Here is a 15,156-nt window from a genome sequence, read left to right on the forward strand (position 1 = left end):
ATTTAGATTATTTTTTGTGTAAATATGAACATAACCTAAACTGTCTCTGCATACTAGCCAAACGATATCGACTGAGTTGTCTATGCAGCAGAAGAGAAGTGTGTTGTCTGCAGGAAGGCGCAGCTCAGATAAACAGGCAGCCTGGCTGGAGATAAAACTGCTGTTTGGTTGGGATTATTGATCACATTAATATGCAATGATTATTTTCTCAGGGTGAATTTGTTGTCTAAATACTGTTTTGAAGCTGTGTAATTAAAAAAAAAAAAACCTTTGAAGAAGACTCCAGTAAAGAGATTTGACATTTTAAGAAACATATTTTTGAAAACAGCTCTAAGTGAAGTGTTTGTTACTCTGCACTTCAATGGAGGACATTTCAAAATGAATTATGGTTTTAAACTGCTGCTGAATGTTTACTTGGACTATATCCACCATGTTAAAAAAAAAAAAAGGAAAAAATGATGCATCATTCATCAGGGATGTTTTTTTTCCTTCAAAATGAGGCAGTTTTATTTTGGAAGAAAAGTCACTTGACAATAGAGTCCAAAGGTTCTCAGTGACTGTGGACAGTTCAGTGAAAATAACAATATAACAAATAATAATCCCTGAAGCTGCTCCAGTTATTTTAGAAAGTTTGTTATTTTGAAATTAGTTTAACATAATTCAGCGACCAGCAACTTTGTGTTTGTTTGTCCTATTTATGAGTTTACACCTTCACAAGATATAAAGGATTCATTGACTCCATTTTGGAATATCAGCTATTCATCTGTTTAGAAAAATGAAGATAATACTAGATAAGAACACCGAGCTGAAATGCTTGCTGGGATACAAGCTGTTTTATTTATTCCTCATAACTTCTCCCTGCTAATTAATCAGATATTTGTTTTATTCATAGTCCTACATTGTTGTTTACCTCCAGTGCCATGGGGCGAGGAAGCAGAGGGGGGTATTCGCTTTAAACCCACTGCAGGAAGAGAACATTATCCATATAATTATTATTACCACTAGATTATTACCACATAGATTTAGTATTTTAAAGGATGCAATTAAGTTAATGCTGTGACCAGGACATGTGTTTGTATATATGAAGTTAAACCATTACCATTATTTCAATGGACCATTTTTATGCAAACATTTGGACTGAAAATCACAGGTGTAACTAATAACATTAAAAATGGCTCTGTTCTACCCAAGTGTCCCGGTCAGCCATGACCATGTGACAGCGAGCCAGCAAACGCAGTACCTGGACCCTTGGAACTGAGGCAGCGAAATGGAATTCAGCCATCATTAATTTGATTATTTACACTTATGCATTTCCCACTGTGACATGAATGTCTTCAGTAAAGTCAGAAATTGTGTTCTGCTACTGATACTGTGGCTGGAAACTAAAGAAATCTATTAGATTCTTTATTTATGTGAGCTCGGTTGATTATTTTTACTGTAATCAAACTGAGAATAAACTCAAACGTGGCTGCCGTGCGTCTTTGATCTGATTCTGTTCCCGACCCCTGAATTAATCCAGCAGAGAAAAGAGTGACACAAGAGCAGAACAAGGTCGACTGCGGTCAGAAATACTTTGAGCCCACTGGATGGAGCTGCAACGACACTCCACCGCACCAGAGAAACCCGCTCTTACCAGAACTAACCAGAAGGTTAAAGCACAGACCAAAACACTGAGTGCAAAACAACTTAAACGCATCCACCCAGCAGATATTCCATATCTTTTACTACATCTCTCATTGACCTTACTGCGCTTATTATAAAAGGTGGAATAAATCATATTGCGTATGTGCAATGAAAAAGTGTTATTTGGTTGATAAAAGACAGCCAAAGAATGAGCAATGTCAAGATTAAACTTAAAATTATTCTTAAATTCACATTTGATTATTTATCCTGAAGTCTCTGTTTACAGATGGAGCTGATACGTTTAATGACCGCAGATTGATGGGACATTGCACTGCAATAGAACAGAAAATATGATGTTTTTATTAGATAACTTACTTGGATTACGACAACACAAGCCAAATTCTTGATCTGAAAATAAACTGCTAATGAGTGTAACATAAACGGCTGAACGGAATGTGAACTTAATGCCCTGCAATTTTTTTTATTTTTTTTTCCTCAATTTTCTAAGTTTAAATTCTTGACACTTTCCACCTCCACTGCAAAAAAAAGAAAAAAAGACAAAGTGTTGACCCAGACTTAAAATGTTAGTTTTAATATAGTTTTGCACTGTTGATGACTCCAGATACATTTATGAGCATTAGCCAACAAAGCAAACCCAAGTCTAGCCCAAACAAACCGGGATGAAAGGCGGCCTTTGATCCTCGGCCGAGCGTAGTGACTTCAGCACTTCAGCTCGATTGTTTTCAGCTGAGGTTTCTCTGGGTGGCTTCACTTCAAGCTACGACTGAAACTGCCGGAACAGGATTTACTCTGGATTTAAGAACCACAAAGTTGGCGCACACAAAAAAAAAACTCTCAGCTAAACCAAACAGATGCTTATTTTCAGAGTTGTTGCAGTTGTCCCTCGGATTGTTGTGATACAGAATGACAAAAGCTCCAACTTGATGTCTTTGTGTTAAACACTCGGTGTCTTCTCAGGCCTGCGTGCTGTCATTTCACACCACGACCAGCTTTATGTTGCAGCTACGACAGCACACATTCCGTCTGATCATAGTTGTGTGTGACATTTCAAAGAGGATTATGAGAATGAAATGTGATAAAAACTATTTCCACGTGACCCCTGAGCACTTGACCCCCGATAGTCCGGCGCAGAGTCACACCGAGGAGCAGACTAGTGGGACTTGTGGGCATGTTGTGTGTGCTGTGTTGTGGAAGAAGCTCACTGAGATGAGCCTCAAGTACCTGAAAAGAAAAACATAATGTGCCGCATTTTCTGGAGATCCGAATTATTATTTAACACAAGAGCTCATTGTAGTCCATCCTAGAGTGCAGCACATGTGAAATCAGTTGTTGTATGATGCTCCGGGCGCAATAAGGAGTGTGTTTCTGATTCTCTTCAAAAAAAAAAACAACAAACACATTTAAAGGCAAGAAAAAGCAAAAGCTCATCTGCAATAAAACCAGATGTAATATCAAGCATAGCCATCCACTAAACGTGTCACACACACACACATACACTCCTCTGCATTACTATTATTGTGTATTTCTTACTTGTGGCCAACATAAACAGCGTTATGTGCTTGAACATGTTGACAAAGCAGCCATGGCTCATTGGTAGTTGATGGATGGCCGTGTGTGCCATGCTAATCATTAGTACACATAAAAGGATGCTGTTATTTCCAGACCTGGTCCAGCAGGTCCCAGCCGGAGGGGTCACTGGGTAAATACGGAGCCATCAGTCTGCGACTATATCACTCAATCTTGATGTATGAGCAAAGAGGTACAAATTAAACGCGCAGCGACCTTCTAGGGGGTACTGCACTCAACAGGACGCCATTTGAGCTAATTCCTGCATGGGGTTCAGACAATAGGCCACTATACCACATGTTGTAATTACTTTGTGTACACACATCTGGAATTAAGCTCCCAGAGGAAGCTAATGCACTTAAAAAAAGAGGCCAACCATTTTAGATGTGCAAAATTTAGTATGTGTGGATAGAACAAGTGGAGGGAGCATGCTAGTGTGTGTGTGTGTGTGTGTGTATGAGTATGTGTGTGTGTGTGTGTGTGGCGGCGGCGGGGGTTGACTTCAAATGTAGATGCTGATGAACATACGTTAACTCTTGACCTCCTCATGTCATCTGCTCAAAGTTAATCATCGCTGCTGAAACAAGGAGAAAAGATCCTGTTTGAGCGCTGAGCTCAGAGAAGATTACATGTCATATATACAGTATCCTTCAAATCTCTCGCTTGCCTTCTATTTTTCCTCTACACTTACAGACTTCCCACTCCAGTTACAGCCATCTTGCTTCTATCTGACGATGCCACGGCCCCACTTTCCATACCAATCCTATCTGTGTCATTTTGACGAACACAGCCGGGGAGATGTACCATAGAAGGGGCTCCAGATTCTGGTTGCATCTGGATTTTATAGCAGCTCAATTTTCCGTGCTGGTGTGCGGCTCAGATTGGATGTGATGAGCTGGAGTCTGAACACGGAGTCTACATGAATGTCAACTCTTGACTGATATCGATATTGATCCACAGGTTGAGACAGTCGCCGCACATCAGCCACAACAGGGCATGAGACACAGAGAGAGCTCGGATCTGCATCAGGGCATAAACACTCAGGGCATTATGGACGGGGATTAGCTCGGGGCTGTTTTTATTGGCTTGAAAACATGGTTTACTCTATCTTTTCATGGGGATTATCGCGTTTTTGATCTTGTGTACACTGAGTTATGCTCCCACAGTAGCCCCGCATTACTTTGCGTGCAAACTCAAAGTCGCCTGTGCAGCTTAACAAGTTGTAAAAGTATTTTAAAACTCAAGTACAAATATTTATAACTTTATTGATAGTTTACTTGTACAAGATGTACATTCATATTTTGTGAATTAAAAGGGGAAAAAACAAACTGTACGATGATTCATGTTTAGGCATGCTTGCATATGAAATGATAACCATTTTAATGGGTACAACAAATTGCATGGAGTATTGTTCAATTCAACCATCCCTGAAATGTTTGTAAACTCGGACACGCTACATATTTTTTTCTTTCTTTTTTTTTTTTTTTTTTAGGCAAACGATGCACTACAGCCACACCTCCTAATTCAAATTTAACACTTAAAAAAAAGCATACAAAAATAAATGCAAAGCCATGTAAAAATGTACACTTGTAGTTCAACTATTCCATCTTTCATAAACTTTCAGACAAAAATAATAAATAAAAACACCAATATGTTTAATTTAAAATGGAGACATAGATAAACAATTCTAACTGGAGGTCTGTTGACAATGTTTTTGGAGACTGTTAGAGGTACATAGATCCTACACAGACCTACATGTTTAGCGCAGCTCTGACAGCAGTGTTTAAAAAGTTGTCAAAACAATCCAAATGTTCCGTTTTGTCTGGAATAATTTGTAAAAACACAGTCTGAATTATTTGGAAATTAACGATGAAATGTCACACATAACATGCAGAATTAAGCTAATCATATTGTAAACAACTGCTTGGTTTGGATTACAACGCTGATTTGTTGTTTCTATTATGAACACTTTCCATCATCCAAAAGTAAGTGGACGTAAGTAGAGTAATGAAGGGATTTTAGAACCCGACCCCAAACTTCTGCAGCATCCAAACGTGTGCTCGTGTTTTCCTGACGACTGTACTCGATGTGTACAAAACTGCTTGAATACATAGGAGTTCATGAGGGGTATGGCACCTGGTAATGAGTGACTTCTCTCAAACTCAATAAAATATACACTGCTGTAGAAAAACTGGTGTGTTTAGCAAAGAAATTCAACACTCCAACAGTGCATGAAAAAAAAAAAACAACAGAAAAATCATTGGGTCTCTTTATCGTTGAGGATTAACTGCTAGCTGTTTTTACTTTTTTGCTATTTACAGTATTGCACTTAAACTGCACATCATTGCATTTCAGTTTGACTGATGCTTTCTTCATATTTTCAGAATTACAAAAAAAGAAGAGAAAAAAAAAACACTTTTATACCCTTTATCCAAGATAATGTCCTTTTTGCTGATCACATGACGATATCAAATCCCCCTCCCCCTTGAATTAGTAAAGTAGTATCTGCTTGTAGTGCCATTTGTAAACACCCACATACAAGACCTGAAGTGCAAAGGCTATGTTCACTTCTTTACCCAGGATACAACACAATAAACAGAAAGAAAAAAAGACAGAGAGAGAGAGCACGCAGTGAGGAGAAATGCAAACCGCCCGGCAACACAGAATAACATCGCTCCCCTGTGCAGCAAAGGAAAAATGAGTTGTTGCTTTTGTTATAGCACAAGTCCGTAAGAAGAAGGATATCAAACTGCAATGGAGACCTTTCACTTTGTAGGTGTGGGGGGAGGGGGGTTGTGGGCATGTTGAATGGCAGTGTTAAAAACAGTTGTCGAGCGTTTATGTCAGGTGTGGGCGGAGGCCAGTCCCAGAACGGTCCTCCATTAGAGCTCATGCACTTGGCAGCAGCAGGGAACACAGTGGTTGGAGACAAATATGGCCTTTTTTAATGTTTACTTTTTTCTTCGTTTTTCTAGTGAGGGTGGGGCGGTGGGGGTAGGGGTGGGGGTGGGGGTGTAAAGGTGAGAGCCGTTCCAATGCCTCCGTGAGGTGGTGTTTTTTTGGGTCTGTTTCCCCCATGCTCAACCCTCTGCATTGTCAACATGGCGGCAGCCAGCGTCAGCGAGGCTCTGCTTTTGGCCCTGCTGCTGCCTGCCAGTTTGCTTTGTTCTAACGTCCTCTGGTCTGACGGGCCCCGGCCTGGCCCTCAGACAGACATCCACATGTGTTTGTACGGTCCTTGGGATGTGATCTGTGCCTGGAGTGGACTGAGCCACTGGCCCCGCAGAAGTCCTGCCTGTTGGGCGAAAAGTAAAAGGTGATTTCATTGGTATTTAATTACCGTTCTCTACAAGTGGTTTGTTTTGGCAGCTGGTTTTGTGACAATTTTCTCGCTCCCTCCTTCTTTTTTATTTTCTTCCTCCACTGTTCTCCCCCTCTCTCTCTCACACACACTCCCTCTCCCCCTCTCTGTATGTGTTCCTCTCTTTCATTCTCACTCAGTGTTTTTGTTTAGTTTAGTTTTAGCTGTGAGTGTCACGGCCCTTTCACAGGCTCAGTCTTGTGTGAGAGGCGATTATGGGCATCAGGCGAGCGGAGGGGCAGCCCGGTGGGGTCAGAGTCCCAGAGCCTCGGCGTGTTTTCTTGCCTTGAGTCGCAGGTCGGCGATGCTCGAGTTCTTGCTGTTGCTTTTGGCAGCTGCCGCCACCGCCGCTGCTGCAGAGGCCGAGTCGGCGAGTGATGCGATTGGTAGTCCGAAGGGAGGGGGCGGGAACATCAGGTAGGGAGCGTGAGCAGCCAGGTGAGGGTGCAGGTGGGGGTGGGAGTGGGTGACGCCGTCCAACTGGAGCTGGGCTTGGACCTGCAGAAGAGCAAAAACACAAAGTTAGTCAGCATGGGCGCCTCAGGCCGTGTGTGTGTGTGTGTGTGTGTGTGTGTGTGTGTGTGTGTGTGTGTGTGTGTGTGTGTGTGTGTGTGTGCGTGTGTGTGAGAAGAGGGTTGAGGATTTAGGTTTCAGAGTCTGACACTATTAAATTCCCCCTCAAATTTTACCCCCTCAAAGCTGTTGCTTACAGTGTGTTTTCTAAGAAAATAGTTAAGGGCTGCACTCTGAGCTTTAGCCCTTTTTTCATGTCAGCTATTCTAGAAGTTAATGAATCATACATTGCTCTCAGACACCACATCCAATTTAATCGTCTAGAATCAAAGTCTTTCTAGGACCCAGAACAGATTTGTTTAATTCAGACTGAGGACTCCGTTATACCCTTGGAAATATGCGGTCTTGTTATCCTGATTATGTATTCAATTGCATAAATAAACAATTTTGCACTAAAAAGATATTCACATATTTGGAGTTATAAATATTTATCCAGACATATTCCTGAGTCAAGGGGAAAAAAAGAAACCATAAGGAGCATAGAATATCAGTTTTCACATTCTTGGCAATTATTTTATAAGAAGTAGGTGAAAATTAAGCATCCACTCACTTCAGAGGGAGAGAGCTGAGCCTGTTGCCATTTCTCATGTGTTTCAAACACCACAGGAAGAAGAGGGAAAACTAAAGTATTTCATGCTTTCTTCTCCAACCAAAATAGAACGATATAAAGTCCAAGTTTTAACTTGACTAAATATTATTTTTTCACTTTGTTCCCTTTCATATTGGCCCAAAAATACTGAAAATGACTTAAGCTGCTCTGCAGCGCTGCAATGACATCCAGACAAAACCTTCAGCAAACAACAAGCATCTCCACATATTTCATTCATTAACAATCGGGCAACTGACTGCAGCTGTGGCTGATAATTTCCAAATGTACAGAGCAGTTCCATCTGATTAAAATGTATAAGCAGTGATGGAAAAACAAACTTGATTCTGTGAAGTCTTCGGGGGGGCACGGTATAAGCTAGTGGTGGACATTTGACGTGCGTCAGAGCGTCCTCTTTACGTCTTTAAACACATTAGTTTGTTACTCAAAAACAAGCTCACAGCTTCTAATATCTTTGGTTTATTCTTGGCAATTCTTCACCACTTGTTGGCTGATGAAGAATGATGAAAAGGAGTCACATGACACAAAGGTTTCAGGCCAGACTTAACCCTCAGACCTTGCAGATACAAGCCATGCACCTTCCCACACCAAACCACTCTCCCTCCACTTGTTTCACATGCATTGTAATATCAGTGCAGAACATGCGTGCTGCCTATTTCAGCCTCAAACAGTGAGCCTATCTCGGTATGCAGGCCTCAAGCCTCCACCCCTGCCAGTGCAGCTCAATGCCAATATCCATCAGAGCCCACTCCATTCCCCGCTTTCATCATCTCTTTTATGTGCTCGCGCCTGCCGCACTGTTGGCTTAATTAGGCCGCTGCTTTTCACGAGGGTCAAGCAGACAACACGGCAGCACAGGACGCAAATGCAGATAGCCGCAGATCAAATGTCTGTCCACCTCACCTCTCCCTATCCCTGCACGGCCCGACCCTCTGCACACAGCAAGGAGGTGAAAGGTGCACTGAGGTCTGAGCTGCTTCCTCCCCCCTCAACACACACACACACACACAGCCTCTCATCACTCTCATCTAATAGCTGCACACAGCCTATAGATTTATGTGAGTGTACAAACACAGAAGGCCTACTTTGACTCTGAATCCACGCACAGAAACACACACACACACAAATGTAGCTCCAACTTGTTCACTCACTCTGAGCTCTTTAGATTCCTCAGTCTTCACCCTTGCATTGCAAGATGCTGAGTAATCATCTTTCTTTCTGTAACTTAGCGTGCATTTTTAACTTTCCCGCTCTTAATTCTTTCTGAGTTTGGATGTTTCTAATTTTTTTCAAGCTTTGCCAGCTGAGTTTTAATTTAAGAGCACGGCCTACCTGTTGGAAGGGCATCCGGAGGGCACCCATATTGACATAGGGTGCTACTCTGCACGCGTCCAGGTGACTGCCGCTGCCCAGAATAACACCTGGAGAGAAGGGAAAGATGTCTGTCAGACAGCCAGACAGTTGTTGTTATGTGAGATGAGGAGGTCATAGTTTTTTTTCCACATGCAGTTGAAAAATCGTCAAATTGTAAAACTAAGATAAGTTAAAAAAAAGAAAAGGAAATTATTGATAAGATCATTCAAAGTGTAACAAAAAGCAACATTTACCTTTGTGCATCTGATTTTCTTGTTTTCGACATTTTGCTCTTCTGTTCTGAAACCAGACCTGTGATTGAAAAAGCAAATGAACTATGAGAAAAATACAACAAAAACCACGATCAAATACAGGTTTTACAAAAAAAAAAAAAAACATTGATCTCCTTTTTATTTACATAACAGATGTTATTTTAATAACATTATAATTTATGGACACACATATTTGTAACCAATAAAAAAGAAAAATACCGGGTAGGTTACATGTGAGCCAATTAAATCTTATTTAGCTGTTTGTACATTGTAAAATATCCACAAACTGCTGTAATAAAAAGTAAAGAAACATTTACAGGATATAAATAAGGCTGGAAAAAGCAAAAGTAAAAAAAATAAAAATATGCAAATCGAAAAAACACAACACAGAAAATCCTGAAACTAAAACAGCAGCTCGGAATAAACGTGATGTTTAGAAGAGATCCTAAAAAACAATATGGTGTTAGATAATTAAATATATCAAAGCTGCAGCCTCACTGACCGTGCAGGGAAATAAGAAGAATACTGTGATGATATTTTAAAAAAAAAAAAAAAAAAAAAAACAGCCCTCGTTAACCAGCCTCCAATTTGCTGCCTGTCTTTGAAGCTGCAGGCTGCAGGCTGCGGCCTATTGTTAATCATCATCAACCTAATTTGGCTCGGTGAATAACATTATCTCCCCTCCCCTTCGACCCCGCGATGATTATCATTTACAGATGCGAAATTAGCGACTGGTCGCGGACCACAAAGGGCGCAGACTGACGATGATGACGATGATGATGATGATGATGATGATGATGAGTCGAGGTGCCGTGGAGCCATTTTGAGCTGCGTGGATCGGCGGCGTGTGTCGATGGGACTGCAATAACAGGCCAGTCGATAAACTGTCCATTAGTGGCTGAGGCGAGAGCGGCAGAGCAGCAGAGAGTGACGGGAAAACACACATCTATTGTTCTCTGATGCAAACACTGACGTTACAGCTATCATCTAATGCAAATATCACAATAAAGACACGTTATAGGGATATTTTATTATGAGAATTAAGCAGAATAAATGTGCTGAGCTTTTTAATTTATACCAGTTAGATCACATTATTATTATTATTACTATCATCATCATCATTATCATTATTATTATTATTATTATTATTACTATTATCATCATCATTATTATTATTATTGTTATTATTAAATTAAGGCACATGCTGTACATGGTCGTGGGGTGATTTATCAGCTCTACAGCTATAAATGGTGGTAGAAAAGGTGTTTATGAAAATCCCAGGTGATTTTGCAGAGACGCACAGTAATCCCTCAGATAAACCAAGGCTAATATTAGACGGGCCCGAGATCAATTCCAATTACGTGCCAGTATGTTAAGCAAAGTGAACTACACTGGTTCAGACAGTTATTTCTTCATTAAGGGCCACTCAATGATGCGCTTCACAAATACCCTAATCTCATTTCCTTTTTGATTTTTTAATAGAGACAGTGAATAATGACATTTAATTTAGCAGCGCGCCAGAAACCCAAAGATATTAGTTGTAACTGAATTACTGCCTGCTCCTCACCAAGCTCTCATAACTTTCAATTAGATTCATTGACAGCTGCTCGGAGCGCAGGTTCACAGCCTGCAACAGCCCTGCTGCAATTCAGCCTCTCCAAATCTGGAGAAAACATGTCTCCGTGCGTAAAAGGCGCCTTAAAAAGGCTTTTCAAACGCGTTCTTTGTCAGAGAGAGAGAGAGAGAGACGGTGAGAGGGGTTCTCGCGTCATTCTGATCACAGGAAACAAACACAGCCAGGCTGCCAAGTCTTTATCAGCCACATTTGCACCATGAATTATTTCAGTGCTGTAAACTTTATTAGTGATGGTTGCAGCGTTATCCCGCACACTGTCAACCGAGTCCGATTATATTCAGCTCAAAATGGCAGTCGGTGGGCTTATAAAACTCTATGATGGGGCTTATTCATCCGATTAGATAGCTGAACAGCAGCAGAGTTGGGCCAGAATTGAGTTATTTCTAATCAGTTTTTATGGGGACACTACATCAAGCCAATGGCAGATATTACAAAGAAAATGAGGAGGCATGCGAGTTGACATAAGAGCGCGTCCCCTGAAGCAGCCATTCAGCCTCTTCATTCATTTTAATCATTGCTTGGGATTTTTTTTTTTTTTTCCTCTCCCCCAAGGCTGCTCGGATCGCAGGCTGTTGGCTCTACAGGCCTACTGCTGCAGCTTCAGTAGGATGTTACATCCCGGCTGATTTACAGCACTTTACACGTGTTTGATGTCACTGACTGACTGTTCAGCCACCGTCTGGAGAAAAAAAAAAAAAAAAAACACATATTCTATATCTGCATTTCGTATTCTCGATATTCTAACTTCTTGTTAAAAACATCACAGCAGGTACAAATAAATTCTGGTTAAATATTCATTCTAAATATGAATTAATTTCAATCTGCAGACGCGTCCACATCCTTGCAGATCCACAGTCACCGTGCAGACTCATTTTTTGCAGAATTTTATACAACTACCACAGTGCACTTGTAACTCCTGCAGGAATATTACGACAGCACGAGGAATGAAAAATCATACACTGCGTTAAAGTTACAATAAATCCACTATTGAGTTCCTCAGACGCTTTAAAAAATCCCCACAGGAATATAATAAATACATTTTTGACTGGACTGTGTCATTTATCTCTCAGGCTTGTAAGGTCATCCTGCCTGCACACTAATGAGCTCTTGACATTTTATTTATTTATTTATCTATTTCTTTATCTATTTATTTAATGCACATTGTGAGACGCACGCAGTGATCTCTTTATAGCACAAAAGAAACCAGAAAGGCTGTTTCTGTGGGCTGATTTAAACGTGACATGTGGCTCACGCACGCAGCGTGTTGCTTGTGGCACATTTTTACAAGCTCGAAAACATGATCAGCATGTCGTGAAGACTGGATCATTAAAGAAGAAAAAACATTTTAAAAAAATAGCAGCATCTCTGTATAAACAGTTCCAATAGTTTCTTACAGTTTGGCGATTGTGTTAATTATTATAAGACTGTTTTTTTTGATTGGTTCTTAATTATGGCAGTGACTGCTTGGAGCATAAATCAAGGGCTGATTGGATTATTAACAAATCTCCCCACATGGCGCGTTGATGCCACCAAACGATTCATCTACTCCTCCTGCATAAGAATCTAAAATAGAAAGTCTCACAAACATCTGACTCTCTCTTAAAAACACCGGGGATGTTTGGCACCGACAGACGCTGCAGACACAGTCCCGGTCCCAGCTGCAGCATTACGGGAACAAACGGCACACAGCAGCCCCGTAGTGATTCACACGAGTTGGAGAAAGACAGAGGGCGAGCCTCACCTGCACCCTGGCCTCGGACAGCCCCAGCCGCTGGCTCAGCTCCTCTCTCATGAAGGCGTCCGGGTAGTGCGTCTCGTCGAAGAGCCGCTCCAGCTCGTTCAGCTGCTCCAAGGTGAAGTTGGTGCGACTCCTCCGCTGCTTCAGTTTGCCCTGCGCGTCCTCGTCCTCAGACTTCACGTCCTCCTTTTTCTCCTTACACTCGTAAATCCCTGTTTCCACGATTTTTTGGGGGGGGGAGTGGGAAAGAAAAGGATGCGTTTAAGTTCGGGGCTTTCCACCTTCCTGGAGGAGTTACACAAACACACACACACACTATCGGACTCTCTCCTCCTTACACAGACACACACATCACACACGCACATTACTGGCCCCCCATAGCCTACACTGGGCCCTGTCAGGGGCCTAAGGCCCAGCAATTTGGCAGCAACACACACATTACACAGCCTGTTTCTTCAAGAGAGAGGCCTGTGGCCACATCTCCAGCCTCCATAAGTCAGCTGTGTGATGTCAGTGCCGTTATAGAAGTAAATCAGTCAATACATGACCAGTAAGCCTAATAGGGCTCTGAGCAATTTAAAGGGCAGAGAATTAAGCCCCAGCTAAATGGAAAAGGTTCAGGCGTAATTAGCCGCGTCCGTAAAGCAGACTGGGGTTATTTCAGGATATAGATTAATAAAAAGTCTTAACATTGAATTGTACTAGAAACCTATAGATTTCTTCCTCGTGAAAACCTTCAAATATCTGTATTTCACATGTGTAATACCCTGCAAGTGATGCCAGCATATGGGTCATTCTCTGTTGTTCTATTAGCTGTTCTCAGTGTTTTTATTAGGAACAGGCTGCACTTACTGGCCTGTTGGCTCTCCAGTTTGTGTCTGTAGTTTTGCTGATGTGAAAATGTGCATTTCCACAACTGAAAGTCATTTAATATTTTAGATGCTGAAATGTAAAACGCTTGTAAAATGTATCCCACACACACACACACACATACACACACACACTCAGGGACAGACAGAAGCAGCCTCCCTGCATTAACTTGCACTAATATAAAAGTATAAGGCCGAATAATAGAGCGCAATGTCGACCTGTTTTTTTTTTTTTTTTTTTCTTTTACTCCGCCAAGAGGATAAATATAGACTCAAGTTAAAAATCACTGACTAAATGTCTAAAACTGGAGCTCACAGTCTGACTGCTGGCTGAGAGGAGGCCTGTCCTGCTGCTTTGCTCTTCTCTTAACTTGTTAATAAATGACAGGGTTTTATGAGGGTACATCCATTTTTAACAGGCAGATTTATCAATTTACAGCTAATTTAAACAGACCAAGTGTGACTTTCTGGTGCTTAATCTGAAAAACTCCTGACAACCCTGCTGGCTTTATTTTCAAGACACTACATTACAACAGCACCAAACTTCCAAATAACGTGATGTAAAACGCTCCTCGGGATTCATGTCACACTGTGAGAGATAAAATACACAAAGTGTGGTGGGTGAAGCTGCCATGCAGTTAATGATGCAGCCTCTGGGATTATTTTGGTTGCCAAATATTTTCGTGTCGACGCAGACATGTTGAATTGCAATTAAAATGAGGCTAAACTCTGCATTAAATAACAGATTGAACGGGATTATATTATTTAAAATAAAAATAAAAAACATAAAAATGCCAAAGAGGCTGAAAACAATCATCAAATAGTTAAAACGAGGAGGACAGGAAGGGCCCGCCTCCTGCTGTGTAAAATAACCACAGGAACAGCAGAATAATGGGTTAAGTTTGTAAATGTGTTTGAACTAAACGCGCACCGATGAATAGACGCAACTGTTTTTACGCACAGGAGGAATTAGTACAAAAAAAAAAAAGAAACCAAACGTCGCTCCCGATGCGAGACAACTGAACTTGAAGACATTTTCTCGACACAAATACGGAGCATTTTCTTAAAATGTGAAACAAAACCCTTACCCTCTGTCGCCCTCGAAACATTAAAGTCCTTCAGTTTCTCCTTTTCCAGCTCGACGTGGTCCTTGAACAGATGCACCGGGCAGTGGCTGCCCTCCGTTATGTCCTGCAGGTTTGTCTCCGGGCTGCCCAGCTCCCTCGCCCTTGACAAGCCGCTCTCCAAAACTTCCCTGTACGTGATACTCTCTTTGCTGCTCTCCTTGGTTTTCTGATCGAAAGATTTCGACACGAATGCCGTAAGTTCTTCCATGGTCGGCTCTGTCGCTCAGTAGTGGTCCTGGTCAGGGAAATCCACCGTGAATGCTCAGAGTATACCTTACCGTGTGTGTGGAGCACCGGCGCTGCGCACGGATACGCTCTTTTTAGGAGGCTGGCAGCGGCGATAGATAGAAGGGGTGGAGAGGAGGTGAGATCACTCCTGCTGTTGTGACTGTGTATTTGAGAGCACACTA

The 15,156-nt window shown here is 41.6% G+C and overlaps 1 protein-coding gene across 1 annotated transcript; it reads right to left on the reverse strand.

Annotated features, from left to right (window-relative positions):
* Window positions 1-6,415: 6,415 nt before the first annotated feature.
* Window positions 6,416-14,954, reverse strand: shox (shox homeobox). Its single transcript, XM_070838593.1, has 6 exons — window positions 14,708-14,954; window positions 12,754-12,962; window positions 9,359-9,416; window positions 9,084-9,172; window positions 6,857-7,069; window positions 6,416-6,505 (listed from the first exon to the last, which is right to left on the reverse strand). The coding sequence occupies exons 1-6, from the start codon at window positions 14,952-14,954 to the stop codon at window positions 6,416-6,418; spliced, it is 906 nt and encodes a 301-aa protein (XP_070694694.1).
* Between the last annotated feature and the right edge of the window lie 202 nt (window positions 14,955-15,156).

This window comes from Pempheris klunzingeri, chromosome 10 (genome assembly GCF_042242105.1).
Source record: "Pempheris klunzingeri isolate RE-2024b chromosome 10, fPemKlu1.hap1, whole genome shotgun sequence".
NCBI classification, from domain to species: domain Eukaryota; kingdom Metazoa; phylum Chordata; class Actinopteri; order Acropomatiformes; family Pempheridae; genus Pempheris; species Pempheris klunzingeri.